The sequence below is a fragment of the Canis lupus genome, chromosome 6 (genome assembly GCF_003254725.2).
Source record: "Canis lupus dingo isolate Sandy chromosome 6, ASM325472v2, whole genome shotgun sequence".
In the NCBI taxonomy this organism is placed as follows: Eukaryota; Metazoa; Chordata; class Mammalia; order Carnivora; family Canidae; genus Canis; species Canis lupus.
Window position 1 is genome coordinate 54,986,652 of NC_064248.1, and position 13,618 is coordinate 55,000,269.

Here is a 13,618-nt window from a genome sequence, read left to right on the forward strand (position 1 = left end):
TGATCAAAATTAACATCCCCTATGAGGGGTATCTGGACATGTCCTGCCCCTAGAGATGATACCTGAGAAGGACACAACTTTTCCTGCATAATATTCTGATTGGGAATGTGTAACCTGGATCTTATCTTGAGAAAACATCAAATAAATTCCAAAGGAACATTCTATTAAAAAAAATACAGGGACTGTAATTTTCAAAAGTATCAAGGTCACAAAAGACAAAGGCTATGAAAATGTTCCTGATCACAAGAACTAAGTAGACACAATAACAGTAATGGACACTAGACTGCATTCTGTGCTGGATAGTAAATAATGCCACAAAAGACATTACTGGGCCAGTTGGCAAACTGTGAAGGGTAGATGAGATGAAAGTATCAGAACAATGTTAAATTTACTGACTGTGTAAAGCTGTCCTGTGGTTATGTAAGAGTATTCCTCTCCTTAGGAAGTACACACTAAAGTGTACTAACGTCCTAAAGGAGAGAGGGCCACAGTATATAACTTAGCAGAAACAGCTCTGAAAAAATCATGTGTGTGTGTGAGAGTGTGTATCCATGCACATGTGCACATGCGTGCACGTAAGAGAGGGAGAGAGAAAAAGAGTGAAGTGTTTATGAATGTTTTTGTATTCTTATTTTTAAACATTTCTGTAAGTTGGAAACTATTCCAAATAAGAAGTTAAAAGTGAAGCTTACATTCTAGTGGGAAGGACACATAATAATACTGTACATTTACGAGTGAAAAGTCAGTAAAGGAAAATAAAGTAGGGATGAATTGTTGGGGGAGGGATTGCACTTCTGGTAGGGAGGGCACAGGGCCAGCCAGCATCACAGAGGAAGTGACCCCTGAAGACCTAAAGGAGCTGCCACAGTGTGCCATGTGGTTATCTAGGGGAAGAACAATCGAGGCAGAGGCACAAAAGTACAGAAGGCAGAAGCAGGGTAGGCTTGTCTCCAAAGACTTCTCCAGTTTTCTTCCTGTGCACATTTACACTCACACACACTTGGTATTCTTTATCATAATTTCCTGTTGATTTTCCTCAAAGCACTATTACAGTCTGTCATTCTGTTTATTTTGATTGTGTGTCTTCCCCCACTCCATCTGTGGGTACGACAGCAATGGCTGTGTTCACCATTATTCTCCAGTGCCCAGTACAGTGCCTGACTCATAGCAGTTGCTTGATAAGTGTATATGAGATGTGTGAGACTTCAAGTATGACCCTGTCAAAGGGTGGAAGCATCAGGCCTAAGACCCACCATCAGACCCTGGGACTCTTCCACCCTTATCCATAGTCTGGGACACTGGGTGAGAAGCACTGTCTTGTTCTTCATAAGGCTGAAGGTCATTTCTCTGGGGCAGCAGCAAGCCACACTGCTATGTAAGGCACAGTATGGAAAGGAGACATCTGGCCCCCCAGTCCATTAACCACCCCATGAGCCAGTAAGTAGCCTCCTTTCAACCTAGCTGTGTCTGTCATCCTGCAGGTGTGAGATCTGGGAATCCAAGACTGAATTATGGAGGTTTGCTTGTTTGTCTTTCCACAGTAGGATTTCTTCCTCTTCCCTAGGTGGCAAACTGGAGTATTCAGAGCCTGGGCCTGTCTCTCTATGCAGATCGCCTGGTCGGCACCTACAGTGGAGGCAACAAGCGGAAACTCTCTACCGCCATTGCATTGATGGGCTGCCCGCCTCTGGTGCTGCTGGTGAGAGCCACCAGGACCTGTGGGGACAGATGGGCTCAGGGGCAAACCAAGTGCTGCATCTCTGTGGGTGGGCCAACAGATTTAGAACATGCAGCGATCTGTTTTCGTCTAGACTATTTCTTGTCCTGCATGTTTTGAGCAAATCAACCCAGTGTCTAGTTCACAACTCTTGGGGGGAAACTAGAGTCACAACATATTCTTACTCTGAGCCCCTAGGAAGTCCCTTGTGGACCCATAGGCTCACAGCAGGGAAGGTCAGTCCCTCTGGTCAGATAGTAGAAGAAGTGACTTCTTCACTGCTAGAAGAAGTCAGCCTGGGATGGAAGGGGGGCAGGAACACTGGCCTGGATCAAGGGCTCATGTGATTCTCACTGGAGCTGCACCAGACCCAAGGCCCTTGTGCCCATGCAGTCTGGGGGTATATGAGGGTATGGGTCACAGGCTTGGGAGTGACTCATAAAAGTCTCCCAGGCTATCTCTCTGCCTCCTTGCAAATATATGTGTAAGGTTGTTGGGTTTTTTTTATTTTTAAGATAATTCTGCTGTTGCCTTAATCAACCTTAACCCATTCATGGGCTGAAATGGGTCAGTGGGTATGCGTAATGTCTTCTTACTCTCCTGGATCACCTCCTGCCTTCCCTACCTGAAGACTGGGTTCCCCAAGTCTTAACCACTTGGGGAGGCACTTTGTACATTGTCTGCCAGAGAGCAGAACTGCTCAGAGGGAGTCAGCCAAGGAGGGTGCAATAACCAAGAGAGGCTGGCTCCAGGCCCAACTCCCTACCCTCTGCCTCCCCACAGGATGAGCCCACCACAGGGATGGACCCCCAGGCACGCCGCATGTTGTGGAACACCATTGTGAGCATCATCAGAGAAGGGAGAGCTGTGGTCCTCACATCCCACAGGCAAGAGATTCCCAGGGGCTGGGGTGGAACAGGTGGGCAGACAGGAGTCCTCTCTACTCCTTACCTCCTCTCTCCTGCCCCACAGCATGGAGGAGTGTGAGGCTCTGTGTACCCGGCTGGCCATCATGGTAAAGGGCACCTTTCAGTGTCTGGGCACCATTCAGCACCTCAAGTACAAGTAAGGATATGCTGGGGGCTCACCTTTGTTACCTTTGTTGGGGGTAGAGGGGGGTCAGCCAGGCCCTGTGCTGTCTACTGACACTTGGGAGGGTCCTACTGCCCTTATCCCAAGGGTAGAAAGGCATGTGGTCTGGACCTTGTTCCACAGCAGCAGACAGAGAAAGCTGCTGTGCTGAAAGAAACTTCCCTATGTTGGGCTAATTGCCTGTGCTTGAGGACTCCCTGAGTCTCCAGATGGGGTTCTGATTAGGGCATAGGCAGACCCTGGCAGGGATGAGGGAGGGTCACTACCATTGCCTCATTATCCTACCATTTATCCCAACAGATCCAGCACTGATGACCTGTTTAATTAGAGTCCATAACCAACATAGGGATGGTTAGGAGACCAAATAACTGTAGAATCGTTTTTCCTTTCAGACATGTTTATGCTTCTGAATTTGAGAAGTGACCATGCCAGTAACCTTCTGTAGGATTATCCTGTCCCCATAAATTGTAAACTACTGTAATAATGCATTATTAATAATAGTTTGAATGCCAAGCCAACAGTCAGTTAAAATAAGATTAGGGTGATAATGCCATGCTTCCTTGCATTCTGATATGCTTTATCAGCTAGGAAGGGTAGATTTGTAGTTATCATTCACTTATTTAACAAACACTTTTTAAGAGCCCAGAATATAAAAGTCACTGTGCTAGTTGGTTGTAGGAACAGTACATAACCCAGCTTATCTAGGCCGAGATGCTTAGTCTTGTACCCATGAGACTGTGGCACAGGACACATCATCCTTCATATGCATCAGGGCAGATAAGTGATTGAGAGGAAGGTCTAGTAGATTAAGCTGCATTTGGGTATTTGACCCATGATTTCTTGAGCAACTACAGCTTGGAGACTGCACAAATATCTAGGGAGACGTCAGCATATGTGGTCACCAGTCCCGTGTCATAGCTTCCTGGGTCCAACTGCAGGAGATGTGGAAGGATTCCCTACTGGTTTCCCTCTCACTCATCAATATCCTCATGGTAGGACAGGTGAGAAGAGAATGTCTCATATCTGGAGGGACAGTCAGTTTTCCAGAGCTGAAAGGAAAGCTGTATTTTATTATAGAGAACAACCCTTGGTCATGGAAGGAGTATTGAACTAAATTATAACTTACACAGTATACCCTGACATAAGCATGTAAGGACTCTAGCTGGCTGTGCACACACTCCCTGGTGGACCATTCTGTATCCACATGTGGGTGACCAGCTCACCTGGTGAGGGGAAGAGGGAAGCACTGATGGTCCTGCCCTAGCAGCTCCCATTTTTCTGGAAGTACTGCCTCCCCAAGTCTTTGTTCCTCCTGGGGATCTCTTTGAAGAAGGAGAAAGCCTTTCCATTACTGATGGAAAGTAATTAGCAATTTCCATTACTAATGCTAGTCCTATAGGCCTTCAGGGTGATTGTGATCTCCTTAAGGGGCTAAAAAACCACCTTTGACTTCAGCAGTATGTGGGAGGGAAAGGAGCAGAGAACATCCATGTCTCCAGGAGTTGGACACAGGAAGCTGTCACAGGTCTGGCGACTCACTTCACCACACATTTAGACCTCTAAAAACTAGTATCAAACTATTTTTCAGGAACTGTCACAGGCTTTTTCCTACTAGTTTTAAACATGCACACAAGGTTTGTAGTATAGGCCTTTAACCCCCAATATTTTTGGTGAATCTATTCCTTACTTTGGAATTACCTCAGCCACTAACAAGCCTGTGCCATGCCACCATGCATGTCCCCTAGGTTTGGAGATGGCTACATTGTCACAATGAAAATCAAATCCCCAAAGGAAGACTTGCTTCCTGACTTGAATCCGGTGGAGCAGTTCTTCCAGGGAAACTTCCCGGGCAGCGTACAGAGGGAGAGACACTACAACATGCTCCAGTTCCAGGTCTCCTCCTCTTCCCTAGCCCGGATCTTCCGACTGCTCATCTCCCACAAGGACAGCCTGCTCATTGAGGAGTACTCGGTCACGCAGACCACGCTGGACCAGGCAAGTTGCCCGAGGGACACCACGTGCAGAGTGGGGCTGTGCACAGGCTGGGCTGGCACACCTGATTTTCAATCGTCTGGTTCCTCTGTTCATTAGGGTAAAGCTTAGTAGGTCAGAAATTGTTTTCCACAATATTTTAGTCATCAGCAAATTTCATTGACTTTACATCATTTTTCCCTACCACACTATGACTTTAGTTCATCCTTCCTGGGTTGTGGTGGTGACTTTTTTTTTTCTCTTCACATCAATGTTATTGGTGCTTAATTTACATACAATCAAATGGACCCATTCAGAGCATTCAATTCGTTGATTTTTTTTATAAGCCGTTGTGCCATGAATCAGGGTTTTTAATATGATCACTTGGTTTTTTAATATAATGGCAAAGTGAATATAACATAATTAACCATTCTTAAGTGTACAGTATCATTAAGTACAGTCACATTATTGTGAAATGGATCACCACCATCCATTTCCAGAGATTTTTCATCTTCCTAAACTGAAACTGTATATACATTAGACAAGAATTCCCCATTAACCACTTTCCCCAGCCACTGGTAACTACTGTTCAACTTTCTGTTGACTACTCCACATACCTTATATAAGTGGACTCATATAGTATCTGTCATTTTGTGTTGAGCTTATTTCACTTAACATAATGTCCCCCAGTTCATCCATGTTGTAGCATGTGTCAGAATATCCTTCTTTTAAAGGCTGAGTCGTAGTCCATTAAATGCATCCATTAAACGCATTATCCGTTCATCCACTTGGACATTTGAGTTATTTCTGGGGGTTTTGCTGTTGCCTATTTGTTTGTTTTAAATAAACATCCTTAATACAGTCTAATAAAGCAGTGGAAATAGGCAAGTCTCCATATATACCCTTTGGGGAACTGGCTCACCAGCACCTTCCTGCCAGCAGATGAAGGCAGGAGCAGGAGTCACAGTCATACTGCACACTGAATACAGAGCAGAAAAGAGAGGAGATGGGACTTCTGCTTCTGTTTTTGTTTTGTTGTTGTTGTTGTCAGTTTCTTTAGAGGTTTAGGAGGATGCTGCTAGCTGAGAATCTACCCCGAGTCCTTTGAATCCTCTCATGGGAATTCCTTTGACTTAGGACAGAATTCTAAGAAAGGAGCCCTGTCATGGGCTCTGGTGGCTAGGCTTTGTGAGTGGGCCCCCCTCCACTCCTGCAGGACACAGCTGCTCTAGCAGGGCTGTACATTAACTGCGGAAGAGAGAAAGAAAGTGGGTGGGTGGAGGATACCATTATTCTAGAAACATCTACCTATCCTTGCTCTCCTACTCTCCTCCCCAGGTATTTGTGAATTTTGCTAAACAGCAGACTGAAACTCATGACCTCCCTCTGCACCCTCGAGCCGCTGGAGCCAGCCGACAAGCAAAGGTATTCCTGCCACTCTTCCATAGTCTACTGTTTGAGGCAGATCCTCAGCTCAGGGACTGGTCAGTTGGGCCTGAGGGGCCCCAAGGCCCAGATATACCTCCCACGGAGAGTCCCACTCATACCAGATCCCCACCACATCTCTGCCACTCCCCAGCAGTTCTGTATTGAGGAGCTGTCCAGTCAGGGGTTGTGTAGGTTCCTTTTATAATCGAGAAGCCATCTGGGTGGCGTGGGAGAGCATTTTTGAAAAGAACCTTCCCACATGTTTTTGCTTATGGTGAAAAGACTTGGGTTTTGGAAATATGAAGCAGGGAAAATAGGAGAGAATTTTTAAATGTTTGGGTTGTTGGATACTTGACACTTATGTTTTTGTTCATGTGTTTGTGTTTCAAAGGAAGTAAATTAACCAGCACTCCATTTCAATGGTGGACATATTCGGTTAGAGCAAAGATTACTGTCTGTTTTAGGAAGACAGCTCTTTGTTCTGTATAAAAATATTAAGGGGTACCTGGCTGGCTCAGTTGGCGCAGCATGTTACTCTTGATCTTAGGGTTGTGAGTTCAAGCCCCACATTGGATATAGAGATTACTTTAAAAATTAATTTAAAAATATATCAAGATGATGAAGGAAGAAATAATAGAAGGTATATATCCTGGCCTGTGATGAATCTTGGGTTAGGTACCTACAGGATCCTGCCCTGGCATGGTGCTCCATGTAAGGAGCATGTCTACCCCATCCCCATTCCCCAGAAAGAGAGAGAGAGCACTAGAGAAAGTACTGGAAGAGGAGCCAGTATCCAGGTGCCTTGGCTTAAGCCTGGGAACTTTAAAAGAATTTTTTTTTAAGATTTTATTTATTCATGAGAGACACACACACACACAGAGAGAGAGAGAGAGAGAGAGAAAGAGGCAGAGACACAGGCAGAGGGAGAAGCAGGCTCCATGCAGGGAGCCCAATGTGGGACTCAATCCCGGGTCTCCAAGATCAGGCCCTGGGCTGAAGGCAGCGCTAAACCGCTGAGCCACCCAGGCTGCCATAAAAGAAATTTTTTTAAGTAAGTTCCATGTCCAACGTAGGGTTTGAATTCATGACCCTGAGATTGAAAGTCATGTGCTCTATTGACTGAACCAGCCAGGTGCCCCAAGCCTGGGACTTTAAAGGGACAAATTAATTCAGCCATTCTGTCCCAACTTACCTGGAGAATAAAATCAAACATTTCTTCAATAAACAAAGATGTGCAAAACCTTATTTCCTGTAAAATTCTTGTTCTTCCCACCAGTTTCTTAATTGCAAAAAACCCACGAATCTTGCCACTGATTGAAATAACTCCTTTGCAAAGCCATGCTTGCGATGAATTTTTCCCCTTCCTCTTGACTAGTAGAGACCTAACAGCTACTGGGCAAGATTAACCTTGACCTCCATCTCCAGAGGACCCAGAAATGCATAAGTAGAGGTTCCTGTCCAGGGAATGTTAGTTCTACTAAGATTTTCTAGTTGCTCTTCCTCATTTTATAAATCTTGTATTTGCTGTTTACGCCTGTAGAAAATTACTCTTTGAAAACCACTTGCAGTGATGAACCCCTTTTATAACTCATTGGGTAGCAAAAGTATTTCCTAGAACTACCAATGGTCTCCCTACCTCAGCCTGGTATATTCTTTCTCAGAGGGATAAACTAGATCATCTCTGGGCTAAGGTAAGGGGTGCTGATGGTCCGTGACCTACAGCATTTAATTCGGCTAAGGTCATGATCCCAGGGTCCAGGGATCGAGCCCCCATAGCATCTGGCTCCCTGCTCAGCAAGGACCCTGCTTCTTCTCTCCCTCCTGCTGCTCCCCCAGTTTGTTCTCTTTCTCTGTGTGTTTGTGTGTCAAATAAATAAAATCATTTTAAAAAATAAAAGGGAAACTCTTATTAAATAAATAAATTTGTGATTCAAACCCTAACCCTGCTTACTGACATATTACCTTTACCAAGGTTTGCAAAAATTCTTTAGTATAACATTGTATGCAAATGAATGTCATGAAACAAATTGTAATTACAATCTTGTTTACATTATACCACTTTAAAATAATTTCCCTTAATGTCTCTTACAAACAAGAAAAAGGTTGTTTCTCTCAATAAATTCTAGAAAACATTCAAACTTGCCTCGAAACACACATGAGAGCACCGCTTGAGGAAGTTCAGCCGGCTGGTGGCTTCCCAGCCCCAAACTATGAGTGAGAACCACACCAACATTTCATTATCTAGAGAGCAGTGTATCTGGTTATCAAGAATGTTTGGAATTCTTAAAAGACTCAGTACTGGACAATATCTTTTGGGATGAAGTTTGTGGAATGTCACAATCTGTTTTATGGAAACAAATAAGGGTCAAGGTTTTGGTAGATAACTAGGTGATAGATGATCAGTCAACTTAGAAACATCCTAAAGGTGTTTACAATTGAGTGACCATTACATGTATTTTCCAGAAGCAGGAACAACTCAGCTCAGTTTCTCACCCTTAATCTTTTTTTTATCTGCATTTTTTTTAATTGAAGTGTAGTTGACATACAATATTATATTAGTTTCTAGTGTACAACATAAATTGTGAAGATTTAACTGATTTGGCAATTATATACATTACCAAATGCTCAACACAGTCACAATACAACACTGTTACAATATTATTGACTATATTCTCTATGCTATACTTTTCATCCCCATGACTTTCGTATTTTACAACTAAGAGTTTGTATCTCTTTATCTCCTTTACCTATATCACCCACCCCCCGACCCCTTCCCTCAGCAACCACCAGTTTATTCTCTATTTATGAATCTGTTTCTAGCTTATTTGTTTTGAATTTTAGATTCCATATTTAAGTAAAATCACATGGTATTTGCCTTTCTGTCTTTCCTTTAACATAATATCCTCTAGGTCCATCCATGTTATCACAAATGGCAGAATTTCATTCTTTTAGCTGAATAATATTGCACTGTATATGTGTCACATCTCTCTTTTTTTGAGTGTAGTGGCACACAATGATACATTAGTTTCAGGTGTACAGTATAATGATTCAGCTTGTCTCTACCTTATGCTGTGCTCACCAGCAATATACGCATCTTTACCCATTCATTTACCAGTGGACACTTGGGTTGCTTCTATATCTTGACTATTGTAAATAATGCTGCAATAAACATAGGGCTGCATGTATCCCTTTGGATTAGTGTTCTGTTTACTCTGGGTAAATAACCAAAAGTAGAATTACTGGATCATATGCTATTTCTGTTTCCACGGTGGCTGCACCAATTTATGTTCCCACCAACAGTGCAGTAGGGTTCCCTTTTCTCCACATCTTCACAAATACTTATTATTTCTTTTCTTTTTGATACTAGCCATTTTGACTAGTGTGAGGTGATAGCTCATTGTGGGTTTGACTTGCATTTCGCTCATGATTAGTGATGTTGAACATCTTTTCATGTGTCTGCTGGCCATTTGTATGTCTTCTTTGGAAAAATGTCTATTCATGTACTCTGCATTATTCATTCATTATTTATTTATTTATTTATTATTTATTTATTTATTTGCCTCAACACAGGGCTTGAACTCACGACCCTGAGATCATGACTTGAGCCAAGACCAAGAGTTGGACATTCAACCAATTAAGGCACCTATGTGACCCCCTCTGCCCATTTTTAATTGGATTTGGGGGGGGGTTGAGTCTGATCCTTCTTTATTTTTAAAGAGTTTCCATATATAACATATCTTTATCAATTAGTTTCTGAAGTACCTGCAGCCTTGCCTGGGATCTTTGCCCCACCTCAAAGAATGTTCTTAGCCCTTAATGTTAGATTAATCATCTTCTCAAGAGCATGTGTGATTTTTAAGCGAGATAATTGATAAATCACTTTTTGTCTAAATTTGGGCAGGCCTACATCTAACCCCCTCCTTGCTGACACTCCTCCTACCTCCCACAACTAGTGTAGGAATTCAGCCTGTACATTCTACTTAAAGACCATGTCTCTCCAGTTAGAAAGGTGTCCACTTCTCCAGGGGCTGGGCATAATGCCTGAGCTTTGATCTGGAACCTGCTATCCTAAACCCTTGCTCCAATTTCTCCTATCCTTTCATTCTCCTGTCAGATTTTCATGCCCCCCAGGAGCCACCTCTGTAGGAACTACACAAAGGGAATTTTGTACCTCATGAATGACCTAACATGACTTTTAAGACAGAAAGAGCATGATAACATTTTAGGCTAAAAACAAACCAAAAGATACTATGACAATCTGTGGAAACTGCACAGAGGGTGCAGTTTCCCTCTAAGAGGCAAGCATGTGCACACATATGGCATGAGTCCTTATAACATCTACACCATAGAGCTAGAAGGCCCTGAGAGGTCATCTGGTCCAACTTTTTCACAGAAAAGGAAACAAGCATAGCCCATAACCTTGGAGATCTGACAAAATCACAAGATCCTCCACTGAGCTTCCTTCAGCAATTGATCAACAAGTATTTAACTTTTAAAATTGAAAAGTTGATGTACCAGGACACCTGCGTGGCTCAGTGGTTGAGCCACCCAGTGGTTGAGCATCTGCCTTTGGCTCAGGTCGTGATCCTGGGATCCGAGATCAAGTCCCACATTAGGGTACCGACATTAGGGGACCTGCTTCTCCCTCTACCTATGTCTCTGCCTTCTCTCTGTGTCTCTCATGAATAAATAAGTCTTTAAAAAATAAAATAAAAAATAAAATAAAATAAAAGCTGATGTATCATCTCTTCAAAAAATGACTATGATGACAAGAGTCCATCTGATCTCCTTCCACAGGTCTGATCTCCAAAATACTCATTCACTAGAGCTGAGAAGAAACTCTGGGCAGCCCAAAAGGCAGGAGCCTTTGCCATATGGTCATCTGATTGGACCACCTCAGCAGCAGAAACAAACACATGCAGGCCCTCAGCAAACTCCAAAGGGGGCTCTTTCAGAAAGAAACCAAACTTGACTTGCTCCCCTGGAACACCTGATGGGGAAACTGACCCAGCCAAACAAATGCAAAACCGTTCTTATGCAGACCACAGAAGGAGAAACCCCAGCCTGACCTAGTAGCACTATCACTCTCATTTTCAGTGGATCTACTTTCGTGTGTGTGTGTGTGTGTGTGTGTGTGTGTGTGTGTGTTATTTTTAAGGAGAAAATAAAGTACAAATGTACTTATCACAGACCATTTGAATTCACTCATCCCCCTGGTGTGCACCATCTGGTATTTAGACATCCTTTGTGCCTATGTAGCTTCCTGTCACTGAGTAAGCTTCTATAAGAGTTATTGCCACAGAAGTACTAGTCATGGCAAGATTCTGCAACGGTAGGGTGGAAGTGAATGGACTGGTCTTGATGGTCCATGTCAAGTCTGTTTGTAGGGTTTGAAGAAAACACCCAACTGGTAATGCACATATATATTATCCATTGTCAGGTGGGTATTGCCTGAATCTATTTGCCCAGCTTATTTGAGTGCCTGCCTCATAGGTATAATTGGGACAGGAGACAAGGAGGCAAGGGTAAGTGAGAGTGGATGCTTGGTTGGTCATGAGATCCAGCATGTCTTTGGAACTGGTTAGAAGTGTCATATAGTACCATGCCATTTCCACAGTGCTGATGTGTGTATCTTCTCCAGGGAGGTTAGGGAGTAGTGTTTCACAGGACATCTAATTATTTGCAGAAAAACTCATGAAGAATCAGAACATAATTGTTTTAAACTATTTCAAAAGACTTGTGGACAAGGAGACCAAACAGCACCTTGCCAAGGTGGTCTTATCTATAGGGTCCATATAGTTCAAGCACTTTCTACAGCAGTGGCATATCACACCAGGGGTATAATCCAGAGTCCTGGGGGGAGGTAGGACAGCAGTAAAGAGAAATGCTGAGACCCAGTAACTGTTCCTGAGAAGGGCAAGTGAAAGAAAGCAAACATGAGGTGGTGACCTACTTTCCCTCCTCAAGGAGGCTTCCGTGCCTCCCCAGAGGCAGAGGGCTACACAACTTTAAATCCTGCACAGGTACTGGCTTGCTCCTTTGCACATAATAATGCTTAAGAGGTAACTACAGAGTTTACAAAACCACTTTGGTAGCCTCATAGCTTAATCTGGTTTTAACTTTTTTTTATTCTACCGATGACCCAAGCCATAAAACCCTTTTAACTAGAATTAAAATAGGTTGAGGAAACCCAGTGTGCTGTTGACTCTTACCACAGGCCCTTGCATTCTGGCTGGTTTTGTTATTTAAACCAGCAACTACCAGATCACAGGGGAGGAGACTATGGTGGTGGTGGTTGGGGGCTACAAGCACTCATTTGTGGTGGCTTTAGGAAGGCATCCAGGGAAGATATGGGGAAAATCCCACCCTGCCTGGGAGAGGGAAGCTCAGTATAGCTGTCTCTACTACACCTGAGGTCTCCACTGGCAATGTTTTTGTCTTTTTTTCTCATTTTCCTTAGCTCCTGACACACAAAAAAACACTCAACAATGACTTGCTGAATTGAACACTCTAAAAACCCAGCAAAGAAAAGAATATGAAAAGAAGAAGGTCCAAGAAGCTAAAGACAGCAGCAAAGGGCAGGTAGATGAACAGCGATGCTATGGTATAAAAAAAAAAAAAAAAACAATCACAGAACAAAAGCAGGAAAAAAAAATCAAGGAGGAGGAGGCACGTCCATACTTCTTTTGGTTTAAGGATAATTCACATTGGAAGTGTGGCTCAAATCTGAGAACATGTTACTCTATTGAAAGGTCTCCCAATCTGGTTTAATAACGGAGATTTACAAAGAAGAGGAAGACAAAGTGATGAGTCAATTCAGAAAACAAGACCACTCAGGAGATATTCCAGGAATATGACTTGTTGCCAGATCTTCTCGAGTTCCAATTCTTTGGGGAGCTCGAGATTTTGGAATAGTGGAAATCAAAAGAGAATCCCTTTTACTCTGAGTAAAACTCATAGAAAGCTTCATTTGTGCCTGCTCTTATGGCGCTCCTTCCCTTACTAGACAGTAAGGGAAAAGTGGAGCAGGCAACAAGCTTTGGGCCTGAAAGAAAGATTTCCAGGTTTCTTGCCCTGGGGCCAATAAGAGTTCTGTACCAGTAGGCCTGCAAAGCTTATGAAAGGGAAGAAGGTGTCCCCTAGAAATATGGCAATGTCACCTTGATGGGACAGCTGTTTCAGGCACCAGAAAGACTTAGACCGCTGGGCCCAAGCTATGTGGGACTTGGTTTCCTCAACATGGTAATTCAGTGCCTCAGCAGATCCTGAGACTAATAGTTTGTGATTCCTGATATATATAGGGCAGAATGGCTACAACATGTCCAAGGTGGTTGTCAAGTTGGGGAAAGCTTAGGTACTAGAAGTTTCAGATGCATAGAACCACAGGTTTGTGGAACTGCAAAATAACTC

General features: G+C 43.3%; 1 protein-coding gene across 1 annotated transcript in view; it reads left to right on the plus strand.

Moving 5' to 3' along the window:
* The window catches only part of ABCA4 (ATP binding cassette subfamily A member 4), a 128,119-nt gene extending 116,722 nt beyond the window's left edge, over positions 1-11,397 (plus strand). Inside the window, 6 exon segments of the mRNA XM_049111658.1 lie at positions 1,565-1,699; positions 2,501-2,604; positions 2,690-2,782; positions 4,555-4,804; positions 6,119-6,205; positions 11,006-11,397. Of these exon segments, the coding sequence (XP_048967615.1) occupies positions 1,565-1,699; positions 2,501-2,604; positions 2,690-2,782; positions 4,555-4,804; positions 6,119-6,205; positions 11,006-11,011 (675 nt within the window). The 3' untranslated portion in view covers positions 11,012-11,397.
* The last annotated feature ends 2,221 nt before the right edge of the window (positions 11,398-13,618 follow it).